The sequence below is a fragment of the Anabrus simplex genome, chromosome 6, assembly GCF_040414725.1.
Source record: "Anabrus simplex isolate iqAnaSimp1 chromosome 6, ASM4041472v1, whole genome shotgun sequence".
Classification (NCBI taxonomy): Eukaryota; Metazoa; Arthropoda; class Insecta; order Orthoptera; family Tettigoniidae; genus Anabrus; species Anabrus simplex.
The window spans coordinates 337289901-337309437 of record NC_090270.1 but is presented as its reverse complement, the minus strand read 5'-3'; the positions used below and the strand labels follow the sequence as shown (position 1 = coordinate 337309437).

At 38.4% G+C, this 19537-nt stretch overlaps 1 protein-coding gene across 3 annotated transcripts in view; it reads left to right on the top strand.

Moving 5' to 3' along the window:
- The window catches only part of LOC136875354 (mitochondrial dicarboxylate carrier), a 173034-nt gene that overhangs the window by 103832 nt on the left and 49665 nt on the right, over positions 1-19537 (top strand). For 2 of the 3 annotated variants that reach the window (XM_067148889.2, XM_067148888.2), the window contains exons 6-7: positions 3569-3649; positions 9358-9414. In XM_067148889.2, the coding sequence (XP_067004990.1) occupies positions 3569-3649; positions 9358-9414 (138 nt within the window). Of the gene's footprint in view, positions 1-3568; positions 3650-9357; positions 9415-11927; positions 12241-19537 lie in introns of those variants that run through there. The other variant, XM_067148891.2, reaches the window with a different exon arrangement.

Genomic DNA, 19537 nt, shown 5'->3' with positions numbered 1-19537 from the left:
AAATTGCTCATCTTGTTAACTGATATAGAATTATGTAAGATTTCTGCACTTTTCTTGTTGGTTTTAAAGGCTATTTTTACATTATGTGTTTTTAAAATGTTAGTGAAGGTAGAAATTGAGGGGACGTTGGATTTTTTCTCTTTAACGTGGTCAAAGGGCGATGTTTGTATTTATTGATTATTCTTTTGATGAAAAAACTATTGTAACTATTAGATTTTGCGTATATGGGATACGCTTGACAGGAGTGTTCATCACTTCTCTCACAGACTCTCCAAGACCTCTAACAGGCTCTCAATAAAGAATGGGACCTGATACAGGAACGTGACCTCCATCGACTTATACGGAGCATGCCACGTAGGTGCCAAGCTGTGATAAATGATCGTTGAGGACATACACCATACTGAAACTCTCCAACTGTGATAAAAATCCACCCTGGAGGACTGTCATTACTTTGTTTTCACCCCTATTTTGACATTTCCGTTTGTGTTCTGAAAATGAACGCAAATCCATCAATGTTCTTTTGTATACTTCAATGATAAATAATGAAGATTTAGTTGGTAGTATACCTGGGTGTGAGGTATTGTTTTGTGGAGCATGGCATACATTCAAAAACATGTTCCCCTAATTTTTTGAACTGTGTATTTAAATTTTGATCGAAGAGGGATTGCCATTTTTTCACATCAGGCTGTACCTTAATTAAGCCCATGGCTGCTTCCTTCCCACTCCTAGCCCTATCCTATCCCATTGTCGTCTTAAGACCTATCTGTCTCAGTGCGACGTAAAGCAAATTTTAGGGTTTGCCAACACGAGACAGTAAAGGCGTGCTCAGTTCACCCAGAAGGACATGGGATTTATTTCCCATCAGGAAGTTCTCAATCAATCAATCAATACTGATCTGCATTTAGGGCAGTCACCCAGGTGGCAGATTCCCTATCAGTTGCTTTCCTAGCCTTTTCCGAAATGATTTCAAAGAAATTGGAAATTTATTGAACATCTCCCTTGGTAAGTTATTCCAATCCCTAACTCCCCTTCCTATAAATGAATATTTGCCCCAGTTTGTCCTCTTGAATTCCAACTTTATCTTCATATTGTGATCTTTCCTACTTTTATAGACGCCATTCAAACCTATTCGTCTACTAATGTCATTCCACGCCATCTCTCCGCTGACAGCTCGGAACATACCACTTAGTCGAGCAACTCTTCTTCTTTCTCTCAGTTCTTCCCAACCCAAACATTGCAACATTTTTGTAACGCTACTCTTTTGTCGGAAATCACCCAGAACAAATCGAGCTGCTTTTCTTTGGATTTTTTCCAGTTCTTGAATCAGGTAATCCTGGTGAGGGTCCCATACACTGGAACCATACTCTAGTTGGGGTCTTACCAGAGACTTATATGCACTCTCCTTTACATCCTTACTACAACCCCTAAACACCCTCATAACCATGTGCAGAGATCGGTACCCTTTATTTACAATCCCATTTATGTGATTACCCCAGTGAAGATCTTTCCTTATATTAACACCTAGATACTTACAATGATCCCCAAAAGGAACTTTCACCCCATCAATGCAGTAATTAAAACTGAGAGGACTTTTCCTATTTGTAAAACTCACAACCTGACTTTTAGCCCCGTTTATCAACATACCATTGTCTGCTGTCCATCTCACAAAATTTTCGAGGTCACGTTGCAGTTGCTCACAATCTTGTAACTTATTTATCACTCTATAGAGAATAACATCATCCGCAAAAAGCCTTACCTCCGATTCCACTCCTTTACTCATATCATTTATATATATAAGAAAACATAAAGGTCCGATAACACTGCCCTGAGGAACTCCCCTCTTAACTATTACAGGGTCAGACAAAGCTTCACCTACTCTAACTCTCTGAGATCTATTTTCTAGAAATATAGCAACCCATTCAGTCACTCTTTTGTCTAGTCCAATTGCACTCTTTTTTGCCAGTAGTCTCCCATGATCCACCCTATCAAATGCTTTAGACATGTCAATTGCGGTACAGTCCATTTGACCTCCAGAATCCAAGATATCTGCTATATCTTGCTGGAATCCTACAAGTTGAGCTTCAGTGGAATAACCTTTCCTAAAACCGAATTGCCTTCTATCGAACCAGTTATTAATTTCACAAACATGTCTAATATAATCAGAAAGAATGCCTTCCCAAAGCGTACATACAATGCATGTCAAACTTACTGGCCTGTAATTTTCAGCTTTATGTCTATCACCCTTTCCTTTATACACAGGGGCTACTATAGCAACTCTCCATTCATGTAGAAATGTAGAAAGATTTCCACTTCTGGGAGAGCTTCATGACGCTGAGGTTCATTCAGCCTACACCAGAAGTGAGTTCCAAGTTCAACCCTGGGGGGAAAGATGGCCAGCCATAAGGGTTACCACTCTGTTTCACTTAGTGCCAGAGTTACAGATAGAGGAAACCTTTACCTTCAAGACTTCATGGTCTGTACAAAGATAGTTTTTGCTTCTTTTTAAATGTAATGGAAAACAGATAACACCAAAGTTTATGATTATAATTGTATTATGCTATTTTAGTGCAAATTTAGAAATACTCAGTATTGTGCTGCATCAAGTTTATTGGAATTCATTTTAAGAGAAATATTTAGGAAATATGGTTGGTCATAAATGAGTCTGGAAGTACAAGAAACAATATCTGAAAGGAATTGCTAATAATTTTTAGTCAACAAAAAGGTACTTTTGAAACATCTAAAATACAGTATACAGGGTGTATCTAAAGCACAACACAGCAGCAGGTAGCACTTTGCGCTCTGGCACAGCAATACTGCGAGTTTGTCAATTTGAATTGCACGCCTCATTTTCTCTACCGATCCAGTTGTTCCATATTTCTTTATTGTATCAATAAAGGGTTATTAAGAGCATCCCTGACGTATTTTGTTGTCCGTATAATTTAGATACACTCTGTATAGCTTAGAATAGAAGAGATGTAAGTGTCATTGCAACAGTATTTGTTGCAGGCATTATGAGTATAGAGATTCTTAAGAGTCAATGTTTAAGAAGAAATCAATGTCTTCAAGCAGGACTTGTCCAAGAATCCAGTCTCAAAAGAATTAAAAGCTTGTAGTTGATTGATTGATTGATTGATTTATTTATTTATTTATTTATTTATTTATTTATTTATTTATTTATTTATTTATTTATTTATTTATTTATTTATTTATTTATTTATTTATTTATTTATTTATTTATTTATTTATTTATTTATTTATTTATTTATTTATTTATTTATTTATTTATTTATTTATTTATTTATTTATTTATTTATTTATTTATTTATTTATTTATTTATTTATTTATTTATTTATTTATTTATTTATTTATTTATTTATTTATTTATTTATTTATTTATTTATTTATTTATTTATTTATTTATTTATTTATTTATTTATTTATTTATCTCATCAAAAGGTAAAACTACAGACAATTTTTAATACATAAGTAAATTACTTTACTTCTAGCTCTTAATAAGATGTTTTCTGTCACAAAAACTGTTGATAACATTAGCTTTTTCTGATTTAGGGAGCTGTAGCTACAACTTTAACACAACCAATTGATGTAATAAAAACCAGAGTAATGAATGCAAAACCAGGTGAATATAAGGTAAGTCTTTATCTGCTCACAATTCATTTTGTATTATTTTGTTTCCTATAAAAAAAAAAATAGAATTACATAAATGATTTCAGAAAACAAAATTTATATGTAAGCCCAATGACATCTATCTTTTTTATATATAAATATAATTTGAACGTGTAACATAATATTGTGAGTAAACTGCAGTACTAATGCCTATGTATCATACATCCAAAAAAAAAAAAATCCATCTCAGGATTACTAGAAAAATATTATTTCATTAAGTCCTTTATTTGCGTAAAATAGGCATTATTTTAACAATATGATGCTAAGGTTGGTACAGTTCACCAGTAGATGACTATGAAAGTTGTCCATGCAGAAGTTTCTATGTTAGTCCAATAGATGACTCTGTGAAATCAAGTTATCACCAGAATGTTATTTGTTGCTCCATGTTGGTTCTAATAAACTAGAAACAGGAAGAAATCCATCTTTCAAAAGTCCTTCATTATGAAACTTACGTTGAATTACTCATTGCAGGATTATTAAATGAAATCTGTAGGCACTGCCAAGCACGACATTTCACAGCGGAAATGGTAAATGGACTTTTTAATTCAAGTTGCCACAATGGTTTGGTTTATTTTCCACAACTCAAGTAAACAACATCCTTAAAAGTATAATGATATGATGATGATGATGATGTCATGAACCAGATCTATCTTCTTTAGCGTTTGTCCCACCTGGTGGCAGTGTCCGCTGTGTGGATTTATCGTCTCCATTTAATTCGGTCTCGGGCCGTGTCTGGATGTAGTCGTACAGCTTTCAGGTCGTTGTGCACTGTATCGGTCTATCTCTGTCTTGTTCATCCCTTGGGCCTCTTTCCAGCGACTTCCAATGTATACGCTGACTTTGCCAATGTATTATCTTCTGCACGCAACACGTGCCCAAACCAGCACAGATGGTTTTCTGGATGAGTGCAATGCCAGAACATTTCCTAATATCATCGTTTGAATCCAGTCTAGTGATGCCAGCTGTCCACCTAAGCATCTTCGTCTCCATGATGCTTAGTCGACGTTCTACCTCCTTTGTAGCTGGCCAACACTCGGTGCCATTGAGAGCAACAGGACAGATGACAGTCCGGTAGATCTTAGATGTCAGATGATCCTTCATCCGATGGTCGTAGGTGACACCCGTTGTCATTCGCCACTTCAGCCAGGCTGCATGCATCCTTGTGTTCACCTCGTCAGTAAGTCGGCCATCATCAGAGTTTGTGGAGCCAAGATATTTAAATTTCTCTACTAGTCGTAGATCTTCACCGTCAACATTGATGGTTCCAACTTCTTGAGGATCTAATATCATGTATTCTGTCTTTCTTTTGTTGAGGCATAGGCCGTACTGCGCTAGTCGGTTGTTCCACTCTTCTGTTTGGTGCTGGAGATCAAGCTTATTCTCAGCAGCCAACATGACATCATCAGCATAGAGAAGTGTCCATGGTCTGATGTAACAGTGTCCATCACAAGAATAAACAGCAGTGGTGATAAGGCAGAGCCTTGATTGATTCCTACAGTGATGCGGAAATCATCGGACGCTTCTGGGGCAGCTTGAACATAACTCTTTGTTTCTATGTAGAGCATGTGTACCCACTTAACAAGGTGCTCTGGAATGCTGTGTTCTCATTGTGGTAACCAGATTAGGTCATATGGCACCCGATCAAAGGCCTTCTGAAGACCCAGAAAAGCGGGATGGAATGTCTTATTCTTTTCACGGTGCTTCTCAACTAACAGCCGTGCAGCGTGGCTTGCATCTGTTGTGCCAAACTTTTTCACAAATTCAGCTTGGTTCATTGTAGGTTTGGCTATCTTGTGAATAATTTTGTCGAGAGTGCGTTCAAAGCCCTTTTATCACGTGGCTCAGAAGTCTGATCGGGCGATAATTAGAACAATCGGCAGGACTTCTCTTCTTCTTGAAGATTGGTACAGTAATGCTCCATCACCAATCTGATGGTATTTGGCCTTCTTTGATGATCTGATTGAAAAGCTATGTTAGTCATATTGCCGCATCCCACCGCTGAGAGCACCAGAATTCTGCCGGAAGATCATTGGGGCCTGGCTTTCCCTGGTTTAATCTCCTTCAGAACAGCCTGGACTTCGGTGACGTCAATTTCCTTCACTGGGCCTTCATTAGTGGAAGTGGTTGGGATTGGTGGGTGGGGAAATTCTTTGATTGAATGTTTCTCAAAATAGCTCCGCCATCATTCTCGCGCTTTCTTCCAGTCGACCAAAAGGTCACCTGTTTTGTCATTTCATGAACCATATAAGGCACTATAATAGAACTCCTCTGCATCCTTCTCTACTAACCATAACCACATTCCAGTATTAGATCATTACTGTTTTAAGATTCAGGGGATGATCCATAGATACATTTCAGATTTATTGCCTACTGGAAACTGCCGAGCGTTATACGGCCAGCTTTATATGATAGATTCAAGTCTTGTGAACAGAATAATTTGTTGTGAAAATTCCATAAATTCTCAAGGTTCAAAAATTCCATATGTATAGTCACTATGGCAAATATGATTTTCCGGTGCTCAATATATTTTCCGTTACTTTTCTCACTCTTCCCTTATCAATTTTATTTTTTAGTCTTTGTTCACGGCTATTGCTGCTTAACAGAAAAAGTGTAAATGGCACAGGCCAGAACATAATGTACCTGCCTAAGTCTCAGTCTCATTTTATGGCTGGGACGTTACGGAAGCTGCTAAGATATAGATGGTGTTGAGTAATGACATTTTGAGTACTATTAGTGCATGTAGAAATTGTGACAGGTGCTTTTCCTAGGGCATGTTATGTGAAGTAACACTGTCTGGCCCAGTGGGGAAAGCAGAGCCAAACTACCTCTCTCCTCCATTCATTTAAGCACCGCCATTGTTGTTCCCTATAACCGCATAATCGTTGGTGGTACTAATGAGTAGTGATGTGCTTGAGCCTGGCTCGAGCTGCTCAGACAGATGACGTCAGAGTTCGAAGAACTTGTGCTTACCGCAACCTAGTGGCTTGCCTTTACAAACACCCACAGAACTTGAGAAGGATACATAAGAGTATTATGCTGGACAGTACCAGTTCGTCCTTTTTACTGTTATTTCCCTGTCTTTTGTACATACCGTAATATCACTTCGATCCATATCTGTATTCTGGAGACAGTCAGAATTTGTGATTGTATGATGATTCATTACAAATGCCCCCTCAGAACAAATGAATTGTCCACTAAAATGTGTTATTTGGGCCGTATAAATACAGAAAAGAGAAAACAAAGTATAGTCTTAACATTACAAGTGTCAAAATAGTTGCATATTTGAATGGTTTTGTGATCAAAAATTTATGATATTTTGTATTCAGTTGTTGACACATTTGTCATCAGTTCATGCGGGTATAGCATTACTAAAAACGAGATGGTGCCTGTTGTGTTTGTTCCGGATAGGCTCGAAAAAAACTGGACCGATTGACCTGAAAGTTGGTAAGGATACAGCTTGAAATCCAGAGTCACAGAAGGGATTATTTTTATTTTGATATATTCACACAATTGATAATTAATATTGCTGCATAATAATATTTATACACATATTTGTGTGCACAATTGATGAGACAGCTGATGGAAAGGATCTGGTCATGACTTTCATAGATATAGAAAAGGCATATGGTAGTGTCCCCAGAGAGAAGGTTTGGGAAACCATGGTTAAAAAGAGACTCGGAAGAGAAATGTTAGAAATGGTGCAAGCAATGTACAACAACTGTGTTAGCAGAGTACTGGCCCTAGTTGGAAAGACAGAATGGTTTAGGAAGACAGGGGAGTGTGCTGTCACCTCTTTTGTTTATTATAGTCATGGACAAAATTGTAAAGGAAACAAAGGAAGCCTACGAAGATAAAGAGATGAAGATACTGCTATTTACACATGATGTTTTGATCTGGGAGAAGAGCAGCAAAGAAATGCAACAACAACTAGATGTACTGAACAAAAAAAATTGAGAAGTATGGCTTAAAAATCAGTACAGAGAAAAGCAAGACTATGGTGATGACGAGACGGGAAGGCAAGAAAAGGGCACTGTAAAAGTCTAGAAATTGTGAACAGCTTTAAATACCTAGAAAGTGAATTATTGCAAAATGCTAGGGTGGACATGGAGATTAGTAGTAGGGTACAGCAGGGCAATGCATTCTACCAAAGTGTAAGAAAACTTCTTTGGAGCAAAAAAGTACCAAGGAAAAGTAAAGAAATAATGTACAAGCTGAACTATGTACCCATACTGACTTATGCAGCTGAGACTTGGACTTTGACTAGCAGGTAAGAGAGTAGAATTCAAGCCAGTGAGATGAAATTCCTAAGAAGTATGATAGGAAAGACAAGGAAAGACGGAGTGAGAAATGTAGATGTTAGGAAGGAAGTTGGGATAGGAAAGCTAAATGAGAGAGTTGAAAATAATAAACTAAGGTGGTTTGGACATGTAAAGAGGATGGAGGAGAATAGAATTCCAAGACAGATGCTGGAGGCGAAGTGCAAGGGCAAGAGAGCAAGAGGAAGATCTAGAACAAGGTGGACTGAATATCAGTGAAGAGCAGCAGAAGAAGACGAAATTTAGACTGGGACAAGATCATGGAAGAGTAATGGTGGAAGGAAAGAAGATGATGGAGAAGTGCCATAAATACCCCGACCTGGCAGGAGCTGGATAAGGGGAAATCTTTTCATACTCAAGTTCTTATATACGAGCAAAAAGTGTCATTCTTTCCCAAGGAGGGGATTCAAACCCCCCCCAACATTCAGGACAGAAGCAACACCTCGCGGGCCGTGCTACATAGCTGCCTTAGCCGCCCAAGGCATGATTTAAGAATAATATTACCATATTCATAATGTTGCACCAAACGTATGATTATTCCAAGATATACAAGTACTGCCTTGGGAGGAAATACTTCCGTCAATACGCAGGGAATATTATGAATACATGCCTTGTCCTTTTCATAGCATATTATCACAATCTAACCCTTCCAATTTTATGCACAGCTTTTATTCCCCACAAGGTGTACATCATTGACTGAACGTCAGCACGAACCTTCGTTATCAATATCATGGACATTCCTGCGCGAGTGGTGCTTCACTTCGTATGCTGCTAGCTTATCTACACGTTCGCACTGTAGCTTGAGTCAAACTCCGCCTTTGGTCACGTGACTGCTCGAGCTGTTTCGAACAGGCTCAATCCTCTGCGAATATCAGGCCAGCTCAATCCCACTCGAACACGGGTATCGTCTGCCCATCACTACTGACGAGGATCCAACCAGCCTCTGGGCTGATGACCTAACAGACACTTGAGACTTACAGTAAGGTGTATTTTGGTCCCATTGTTGGGACTCGGTGTTTTCATTTGAACCATCAACCATGCAGTTCTGTTCTGCAGTTTTCACACAATTTCATATGCTGCACAATTATGTATTTGTCAGAATATAGGCCATCATCATCACCATCCTCATCATTTCATAAATTTCTTCCAGTGAGCCGGGTGGGGAGTTTTATAATGATCATCATTCATTTGTTAATAGTTTCCTAAAATATTTCCACTTTGGCAAAGAAGACAAATGACCTTGCTAATAGATTTTGGTCATAAAATTACTTGATCCTCTGAACCTTACAGTGTATGGTATACACACTCCTTCAGATCAGAACATGCATAATAATATATAACGAAATTTATTTTCAGAATACATGGGACCTGATTAAATATACAGCAAAACTTGGACCTCAGGGATTCTTTAAGGTGAGTTAACATCAGGTGCAAATATATAGTGTTATTTTTAACAATTCTTTTAACAAATAAAATTGTGAATAGCTATGATGGCTTGTTAAGGTAACCTGTATAATTCACTTTCCACTGCTTTTGTTATCTTTACAATCAGTCAAGCAGTTATTAATGATCTGCATTTAGGGCTGCCATCCAGGTGGCGCATTCCCTATCAGATGTTTACCTAGCCTTTTCTTAAACATTTTCAAAGAACTGGGAAATTTATCAAACATTTTCTTTCATAATTTTTTCCAGTCCCTTACTCCTCAGGCTATAAATGAATATTTGCCCCAATTTGTCCTCTTGAATTCCAATTTCATATTATGAATTTTCCTGCTTTTAAAAGCTCTGCTCAAGCTTGTGTGTCTACTAAAGTCATTCCATGCCGTCTCCACTGACAAATTGAAACATACCACAGAGTCGATCAAGTCTTCCCAGCCCAAAGTTTGCAACATTTTCATAACACTACTCCTTTGTCGGAAATCACCCAGAACAAATTGTGTTGCTTTTCTTTGGATCTTTTCCAACACCCTATCGTTTACATCCTTTCAACAACCCCTAAATACTCTCATAACGATGAGAAGAGATCTGTAAACTCCAATAATACTGTCCTGTGGGACCTTTCCTCTTAATCAGTACAGGATCATATAACACTTCATGTACTCTAATTCTCCGAGTTCTATTTTCTATTACAAATAATGAAATTCATTCCAGTTCCGTACTGACTTTAAATATCTAAGATGACATTCTAAAAGAATTTAATTGTGTAAAGTCCACCTGTTCAATACATGTTTGCCATTTGATAAATGGTCTGTCTAAAAAGCTACATAGGACATATTTTGATCTAGCCAAGAGGTCATCATCAGCTAAAATAACACACAGAGAAAAGACATATACAAAAACAGTGATACATAAAAAACTTGAGATAAAATACAATCAACAAATGCAATGAAAATCTATGTTTAAAATGTACATAGCTTCAATCTTGGATGAATTTAGTTGTAACAGGAGTGGGTCCAACCATATTTAACACAACTATTGGTTAGCTGGAGGAAATGCTTTAAACTTGTGAAGACTGTTAAATGTTGTTCTATTTGTCATGCTTCTGAAAACGGAGTGAAGTTTAAAAATCCGTTAAATTTCTTCATGGAGAATATAAGTATAGGCAGGATTTAAAAGTGAAAACAAAAAGCCGAGTGTGAGAACACAACATCAGAACGGTTGCCAGTCGGTGTGGAGGTCAACACCGACCCAGTCTATCTCTACAAGCACAGGGCTGAAGAAAGAGGAAGTAAGTAATATTTTGCGACTCTTCATATTATCTTTTACTTCTGCTTCATTTTTGCGTTCTCACACTCGGCTTTTTGTTTTCGCTTTTAGATCCTGGCTATATTAATATTCTCCATAAAGAAGTTTAATGGATTTTTAAAACTTCACTCCATTCCCAGAAGCATAACAAATAGAACAACATTTCTGCTATATCTTGCTGGAATCCTACAAGTTAAGCTTCACTGGAATAATCTTTCCTATACCTGAATGGCCTTGTTTCAAACCAGTTAGTAATTTTTCAAAAGTGTCTAATATAATCACAAGGAATGCTTTCCCAGAACTTACAAACAACACATATCAAGCTAACTGGCCTGTAATTATCTGCTTTATATTTATCACCCTTTCCCTTTTACATTGGGGCTACTATTGCAACTCTCTATTCTTTTGGTATAGCTCTTTCATACAAATAGTAATCAAATAACTATTTCAGATATGGCACTATATCCCAACCCTAGCATTTAATATATTCCCAGAAATCTTATCAATCCCAGCTGCCTTTCTAGCTTTCAAATTTTGTATCTTTTTGTAAATGTCTTTATCATCATGCATAAATTTCAGTAATTTGTGAATATTAGTTGCCTCTTCTAGCTGGACATTATATCCAACTACTTTTACATACTGCTGACTGAATACTTCTGCCTTCTGCAAGTCTTCACATATCCACTCCCCTTGTTCATTAATGATCCCTGGAATGTCCTTCCTGGAACCTGTTTCTGTCTTAAAGTATCTATACATATCCTTCCATTGCTCCCAAAAATTCATATGGCTGCTGATTATGTTTGCCATCATGTTATCTTTAGCTGACTTTGTTGCTAAATTCAGTTTCCTAGTAAGTTCCTTCAATCTCTCCTTACTCCCATGACCATCTAATCTGCACCTCCTTCTTAATCTCTCACTCACACTCAGACTTACTCAGCACATTTCTGTGTTTTATATACTATGTATAGTCCAATGTAAATTTTATTTTGTTATAGATTTGAATTAAAATTTTTGTGTGCTTTGATGGAAAGCTACCAGTAGAAGTAAAATGTTTTTAATTTTTTAATAGCGTGCATATTCTGTGCAAATTTAAGATAAAATATTTCATATATAACCATGTTTTAAATATATATTTTTCACTATCATGATGTAAAGTGAGTCCTTGTTTTAACTGTTTGCAGTGATAAAACAGAGGAGGCCTTATTCAGGCTCTTTTGAATAATGTGAGAAATAATTGAGTCACACAAAATTCATATTAAATCCTTCAAGATATTTGTAAAAGTAAAAAATCACCTGCCAGTCAGTAGTTTTCAAGAATTTATTACATTCAAAATAATGTTTGAATCTCTAATGGCTTCTTCAGTGATGGATTCTTTTTCCATTGTCACAACATGTATACCCGGCACTAGAAAATGTATTTGAAATATAAACAATTTAAGATCAATATTGGAAGTAAAACATAAAGTTTTAAAATTATTAAAATATAAAAATGAATTCAAGTAAATACTTGAATGTGTGTGTACCCCTTATACCTTTTCCTAATACGGTGTCAGGGATGAGGTGAGATGAAAGTGCATGGCTTTTTTTATGGCCGGATGCCCTTCTTGACACAACCTCAGTTGAGGAGCTAATGAAGATGAAATGAATGATGGTGAAGGAAATTGGTAAGGAGGTGGAAGAAATCGGCTGTGACCTATGAACAGGAACTTTCCCGGCATTTGCCTGAAAATGAAAGTGAGAATCTACAGAAAACCTTTCTCAGGTCAGTCGACTGTGGGTTTCGAACCCGCTCATCTTCTGAACGCAGAGCTTGGCTCCATAACCACTGTACATAATGACAAAACTTGACTCGGTAAGGAAGTACTTATATAGTTAAAATAGGAGAGTAAATGACGATGACTAGATGACATGATATCACTTGTCTGTCATAACTTAGAAACTGTATAAAATGTTCATTCATAGAATTGTATATACTTAAAACGTTGACTGCCAGCACACATAGCAAGAAATGTCCCATTTGGCCAAAGCTTTCTTTCTATTGTTTGTATGGTAAATCAGAAGTAAAACAATATTTCAAGTGATATTTCACTTAAGTGTTCAATATAAATTCTAAATACAATAATAATTCCTAGCACCTCGAGATACTACTGTGGTCCCACAGAAAAGTTCACAGTACAGTTTTGGCAAGATGGCCAGAGTGGTACAATTTAGCAGTACTAGAAATTTGTATTGCTTGATAGTACTCATTGTAGCCAACAGACTGTACCACGATTCATTTTCTAGTGCTTAACACTACAATCCCAAGGCACTCATAGTTCTACAGAAGGGTGTGTGTGTGTGAAATACTTGCGAGATATTTCTATGCTATTATACCAGTTATTGGAGAGTTTAATTATGAAAAATGAACTCGCAGGATAACAACGCTAGTCCTTCAGGCTGAGAATTCTGGTATATAGTGTTCATTTCAAGCAGATCTATTATGTTTTGCAAGACTAAAAAATGCTTTAACATGCCAGGATTTGCTGCAAGGCCATAGCAGTACACTAGCATAGTGAAGTCAGCAGCTCAGTGGTCCACCGGTCTGGCAGGGAAAGTCATGTAAGGATACCTATCAGCAGTAATTTGTACCCCCATGGCCTCACGAGAAACTCGCTCAGCAGATCAATGTACTATTCTGGAAGCCAACTTGTTAAACGTTAAATTAAGAAACTAAAGCTGAATTTGATGTAATCTGAGAATTCTAACAATAAGGTTAAAGTAAATTCATCAAATATTTCAAAGAAAATTGAGTAGCATGAGACACTAACAGTGTCAACCAGCACAAAGTGGATGGCACTCGCAGTGCCATAAACGCGTGAACATTGTCACAGGATAGTATGCAGAATATATACAGTGTATCAGAACTATACCGACAAAAAAATCAGGGATGCTCTTCATGTTATGTTAAGAATGATGGTGCAATCAGATTGGCGGAGAAAATGTTTCTTTTCAGAAAATTAGGTTACTTTCTTACTTCCAGGTGCGCGATTCAAATTGACAAACTCGCTGTATTTGCTGTGCCAGAGCACAGACCACCGCCGTGTATCAGGGAAGAAAAGGAGAGGGAGGGGGAGTGGGGTGTATGATGGAGACAGAGATAATGTTCTGCGCGTATACACAAGTTTTCTCATTCAACTCGCACAGGATTGTCCTTGTCTCTTGCAGGCAATATCCACAGTTCATTTATTAAACAGCCATAACTGCACACACAGTACAAGAACGCACTCTAATTAAGATACACTTCTCAGTCAAGGAATGCCCCAGATCGTTTCTCCTCTCATCTGTTGGTCACAGTAACGTTCTTTATTATTTAACACGCTCGAAGATGCAATGCCGCTGTCCCATGATTGTGTATTCCTTCCCTCACAGTGTTGTAAATGGAATGAAATGTTGAACAAAGGAAACAATATGTCCAATTGTTTGATTACAGTTGATGTTCAATATGCCCCCTCCTACTGTGACACGATGTTCACAATGGCATAGTAGTGAGTTTAGGACTCTTTTTTTTTGCTAGCGGCTTTACGTCGCCACAGCACAGATAGATCTTAATGGCAACGATGGGATAGGAAAGGCCTAGGAGTTGGAAGGAAGCGGCTGTGGCCTTAATTAAGGTACAGCCCCAGCATTTGCCTATGTGAAAATGGGAAAACACGGAAAACCATCTTCAGGGCCGCCGACAATGTGATTTGAACCCACTGAAGTAATAGATGGTATTAGTGATCATGAAGCTGTTTTTGTGGTAGTTAAAAATAAGTGTGATAGAAAGGAATGTCTTAAAAGTAGGACTGTTAGGCAGTACCATATGGCTGATAAAGCAGGTATGAGGCAGTTTCTAAAAAGTAACTATGATCGGTGGAAAACGGTAAATAAAAAATGTAAACAGACTCTGGGATGGGTTTAAAGAAATTGTTGAGGAATGCGAAAACAGGTTTGTACCCTTAAGGGTGGTAAGGAATGGTAAAGACCCACCTTATTATAATAGAGAAATAAAGAGACTAAGAAGGAGGTGCAGACTGGAAAGAAATGGTTAGAAATGGCTGTGGAAGTAAGGAGAAATTGAAGGAACTTACTAGAAAATTGAATCTAGCAAAGAAGGCAGCTAAGGATAACATGATGGCAAGCATAATTGGCAGTCATACAAATTTTAGTGAAAAATGGAAGGGTATGTATAGGTATTTTAAGGCAGAAACAGGTTCCAAGAAGGACATTCCAGGAAATAATTAATGAACAAGGGGAGTGTGTATGTGAGGATCTTCAAAAGGCAGAAGTATTCAGTCAGCAGTATGTAAAGATTGTTGGTTACAAGGATAATGTTGAGATAGAGGAAGAGACTAAGGCCAAAGAAGTAATAAAATTTACATATGATAACAATGACATTTACAATAAGATACAAAAGTTGAAAACTAGAAAAGCGGCTGGAATTGATCAGATTTCTGGGGATATACTAAAGACAATGGGTTGGGATATAGTACCATATCTGAAGTACTTATTTGATTATTGTTTGGCCGAAGGAGCTATACCAGATGAATGGAGAGTTGCTATAGTAGCCCCTGTGTATAAAGGAAAGGGTGATAGACATAAAGCTGAAAATTACAGGCCAGTAAGTTTGACATGCATTGTATGTAAGCTTTGGGAAGGCATTCTTTCTGATTATATTAGACATGTTTGTGAAATTAATAACTGATTCGATAGAAGGCAATTCGGTTTTAGGAAAGGTTATTCCACTGAAGCTCAACTTGTAGGATTCCAGCAAGATATAGCAGATATCTTGGATTCTGGAGGTCAAATGGACTGTATCGCGATTGACATGTCTAAAGCTTTTGATAGGGTGGATCATGGGAGACTACTGGCAAAAATGAGTGCAATTGGACTAGACAAAAGAGTGACTGAATGGGTTGCTATATTTCTAGAAAATAGATCTCAGAGAGTTAGAGTAGGTGAAGCTTTGTCTGACCCTGTAATAGTTGAGAGGGGAGTTCCTCAGGGCAGTGTTATCGGACCTTTATGTTTTCTTATATATATAAATGATATGAGTAAAGGAGTGGAATCGGATTTAAGGCTTTTTGCTGATGATGTTATTCTCTATAGAGTGATAAATAAGTTACAAGATTGTGAGCAACTGCAACGTGACCTCGAAAATATTGTGAGATGGACAGCAGACAATGGTATGTTGATAAACGGGGCTAAAAGTCAGGTTGTGAGTTTCACAAATAGGAAAAGTCCTCTCAGTTTTAATTACTGCGTTAATGGGGTGAAAGTTCCTTTCGGGGATCATTGTAAGTATCTAGGTGTTAATATAAGGAAAGATCTTCACTGGGGTAATCACATAAATGGGATTGTAAATAAAGGGTACCGATCTCTGCACATGGTTATGAGGGTGTTTAGGGGTTGTAGTAAGGATGTAAAGGAGAGTGCATATAAGTCTCTGGTAAGACCCCAACTAGAGTATGGTTCCAGTGTATGGGACCCTCACCAGGATTACCTGATTCAAGAACTGGAAAAAATCCAAAGAAAAGCAGCTCGATTTGTTCTGGGTGATTTTCGACAAAAGAGTAGCGTTACAAAAATGTTGCAATGTTTGGGTTGGGAAGAATTGAGAGAAAGAAGACGAGCTGCTCGACTAAGTGGTATGTTCCGAGCTGTCAGGGGAGAGATGGCGTGGAATGACATTAGTAGACGAATAGGTTTGAATGGCGTCTATAAAAGTAGGAAAGATCACAATATGAAGATAAAGTTGGAATTCAAGAGGACAAACTGGGGCAAATATTCATTTATAGGAAGGGGAGTTAGGGATTGGAATAACTTACCAAGGGAGATGTTCAATAAATTTCCAATTTCTTTGAAATCATTTCGGAAAAGGCTAGGAAAGCAACAGATAGGGAATCTGCCACCTGGGCGACTGCCCTAAATGCAGATCAGTATTGATTGTGTGATTGTGTGTGATATCTCCCAGATGCAAGCTCACAGCTGCGCGCCCCTACCCGCACGGCCAACTCGCCCGATTAGGACTCTGTTCAGGATGTATGTTGTGTCATGAACGACCTGGAAAGTTGCTTGTATTCTTGGTACAAGCTAATCTTCTCTTTCTACAGGGTTCACATGCTAGTCAATTTATGCAGAACAAACTGTACTCTGCCTACTGGGGCTGGGAAGCAACTATGCAAAACAAACGATAAACTCGTGCATTCGCACTGAGCGTTACCTCTGTCTCCCACTTCCAACTTCCCCTCCTTTCCCTCCACTGACACACAGCAACAGGCAGCAGCTGGCTCTCTGGTATAGCAAATACGGCAAGTTCATCAATTTGAATGGCACGCCCAGAAGCAATAAAGAAACCTAATTTTCTTAAAAAGAAAAATTTTCTCTTCCAGTCCCATTGCATCATTGTTCTTAACGTAACATGAAGAGCATCCCTGATTTTTTTGTCGGTATAGTTTTCTTACACCCTGTAGTAAGATGGGGTAATATAGCAATGTTCAAGCCCAGATAGTAGATTTAGTGGCATGAAAAGAACTCTTTCAGGATAAAAATATGGCACTTGAGCCTCTCCAGAAACTCTAAACACACTTTGTATTACTACTGGGCAGACTCAGTGATATCTTATTCATAAGTTTGAAGTATCATACATGAAATTAGTGAGAATAATTGCTGGTACAAACAAGTGGAAACAGTGGCAGGAGAGTACACACAATGAAAAGGTTAATGCTAAGTAATGAATGAAATAAATAGATGAAGCTGTGCATGTGGACCTACTTTTGTGGTGAGGTTGTGTGTGGTAAGTGGTAGAGGATAGGTTACCTAGGAGAATAATAGACCTGGTCATGGAAGGTAAGAGAAGCAGAGGACTGAGCAAGTGGCTGTGCAGTTTGGGTCACATAGCTGTCAGCTTGCATTTGGGAGATAGTGGGTTTAAGCCCCTCTCTCTGCAGCCCTTAAGATGGTTTTCTGTAGTTTTCCATTTTCACACCAGGCAAATGCTGTGGCAGTACCTTAATTAACGCCATGGCCGCTTCCTTCCCACTGCTAGCCCTTTCCTATCCCACCGTTACCATTAAGACCTATCTGTGTCATTGCAATGTAAAGCCAATTGTAAAGGTTTGTATTATTAACAATATTGCATTAAAACATCATATTCTCTGAGAGGAACATTAAATCAAATATAATTAGGTGTTGTAATAACTGAAATATTACACTTACTGGCTGGAATAAAGTGCTCCTATCAGTGATTCAGTTTAGACTGAGCTTTACTATCACAGTAAGGTGTGCTGCTGCCGCTAGTAGAAGGGGGAAGGGAGGGAGGGGCAAGGCCTTGATTTGTTGAGGGTGGGATGTTAACTTCATTTAAATTATATTCTGGGTTGTATAGATTTTCGCATATACTGAGCAGGGTGCCTTTCTGTACAACTCACCATGTGCATGGGAGTGGTAAAATAACACCCATGATGAGGTGACTAAAAGGGGCCTCAGGGGCTCTTAACTTGGAGTGTGAGTTTGTGAACATGGGGCCCTTAGTTGAGTCCACCATTGCTTCCACTTGTGTCAGGCTCCTCACCTTCATCTATCCTGTCTGACCTCCTTGGTCAACTCTTGTTCTTTTCCGACCCCAACTTCCGGCCTAGGAAGTCTTTCATTTTCCCGCCATCATGGTCCTTGTCTTCCTTTGGCCAAAACCTTCATTTCTTGAAGTGCCGAACCACTTCAATTTTCTCTCTCTAGTTAGTGTTAATAGAGGATGGTTGCCTAGTTGTATTTCCTCTTAGAACAATAATCACCATCACCACCACGTATTCTTCTACATTGGTTTCTTCTCAACCCTCTAACAACCTCGTTTCTGCTTCCCAACTTAATCAAGAGGACAAGAACACTCATTCAGGTGCCATTTCAACAGACCTTCAGTCTTGATATGGGAAGTGTAGGATTGGAGATGGCTCGATAAATACTGGGAAAAGAAATACTGTACAAGATAGGAGAAATGGAAGAGGAAAAGGAAAGAGACAACGTTAAAGCTGAATACAGATGGTAAAAAAACTAGGACGACAAGATGAACAGAGAAGGAGAAAAGGAACTGAACAGGTCAAAATAAGAAATAGAAAGGAACAACAAGTGATGAATTAAGTCATCATCGTCATCATCATAGACTGTCTCCCGCTGCCTGGGTGCTGTTCGTATCAAATCATGTATCGGGTGGCCCAAAAGGTTTTGCAGAAACTGGTCTAACCCATAGAAGGGATCAAAGTACTACTAGTTTTGAATAGGAACCCTCAAATCGCTGGCAATGATAGGGGTGCAGCTAGTTGTCATCAAGGCTTCACACTGTCATCACACTGCTTTGGGAAACCATTTTATGGGTGATGGCACATGTGCTGGTAGATTGCTCTTCTTCCTCATGCCTCTTTGGTAGCAGACGTTCAAACCCGAACTGGCCAGCTTGAATGTTTTGAAATGTATGGGGCTGTGCATGGCATCTTGTTGAATGGTACAGGCATTGGCCTTCACATGCATTACCAGTGGCTCTGCCATAGGTGAAATGCATGTCTTGGAGTTACACAAATATGTACCAGTGTTCCGCGATGCACCCCCTCCCCCCCTCATGGAGGTCACACAGACTACAGTTACCTTCCACGCAATGTCATATTATACATTACCAGTACAGTGCTGCACTGCAAACAACTCACCGGTCACTGAGCGCACGAATGATAAGCAGATGTACCCAGCCCATGAGCCCCTGCTGATCATCCAGCCTAGTGCTTCA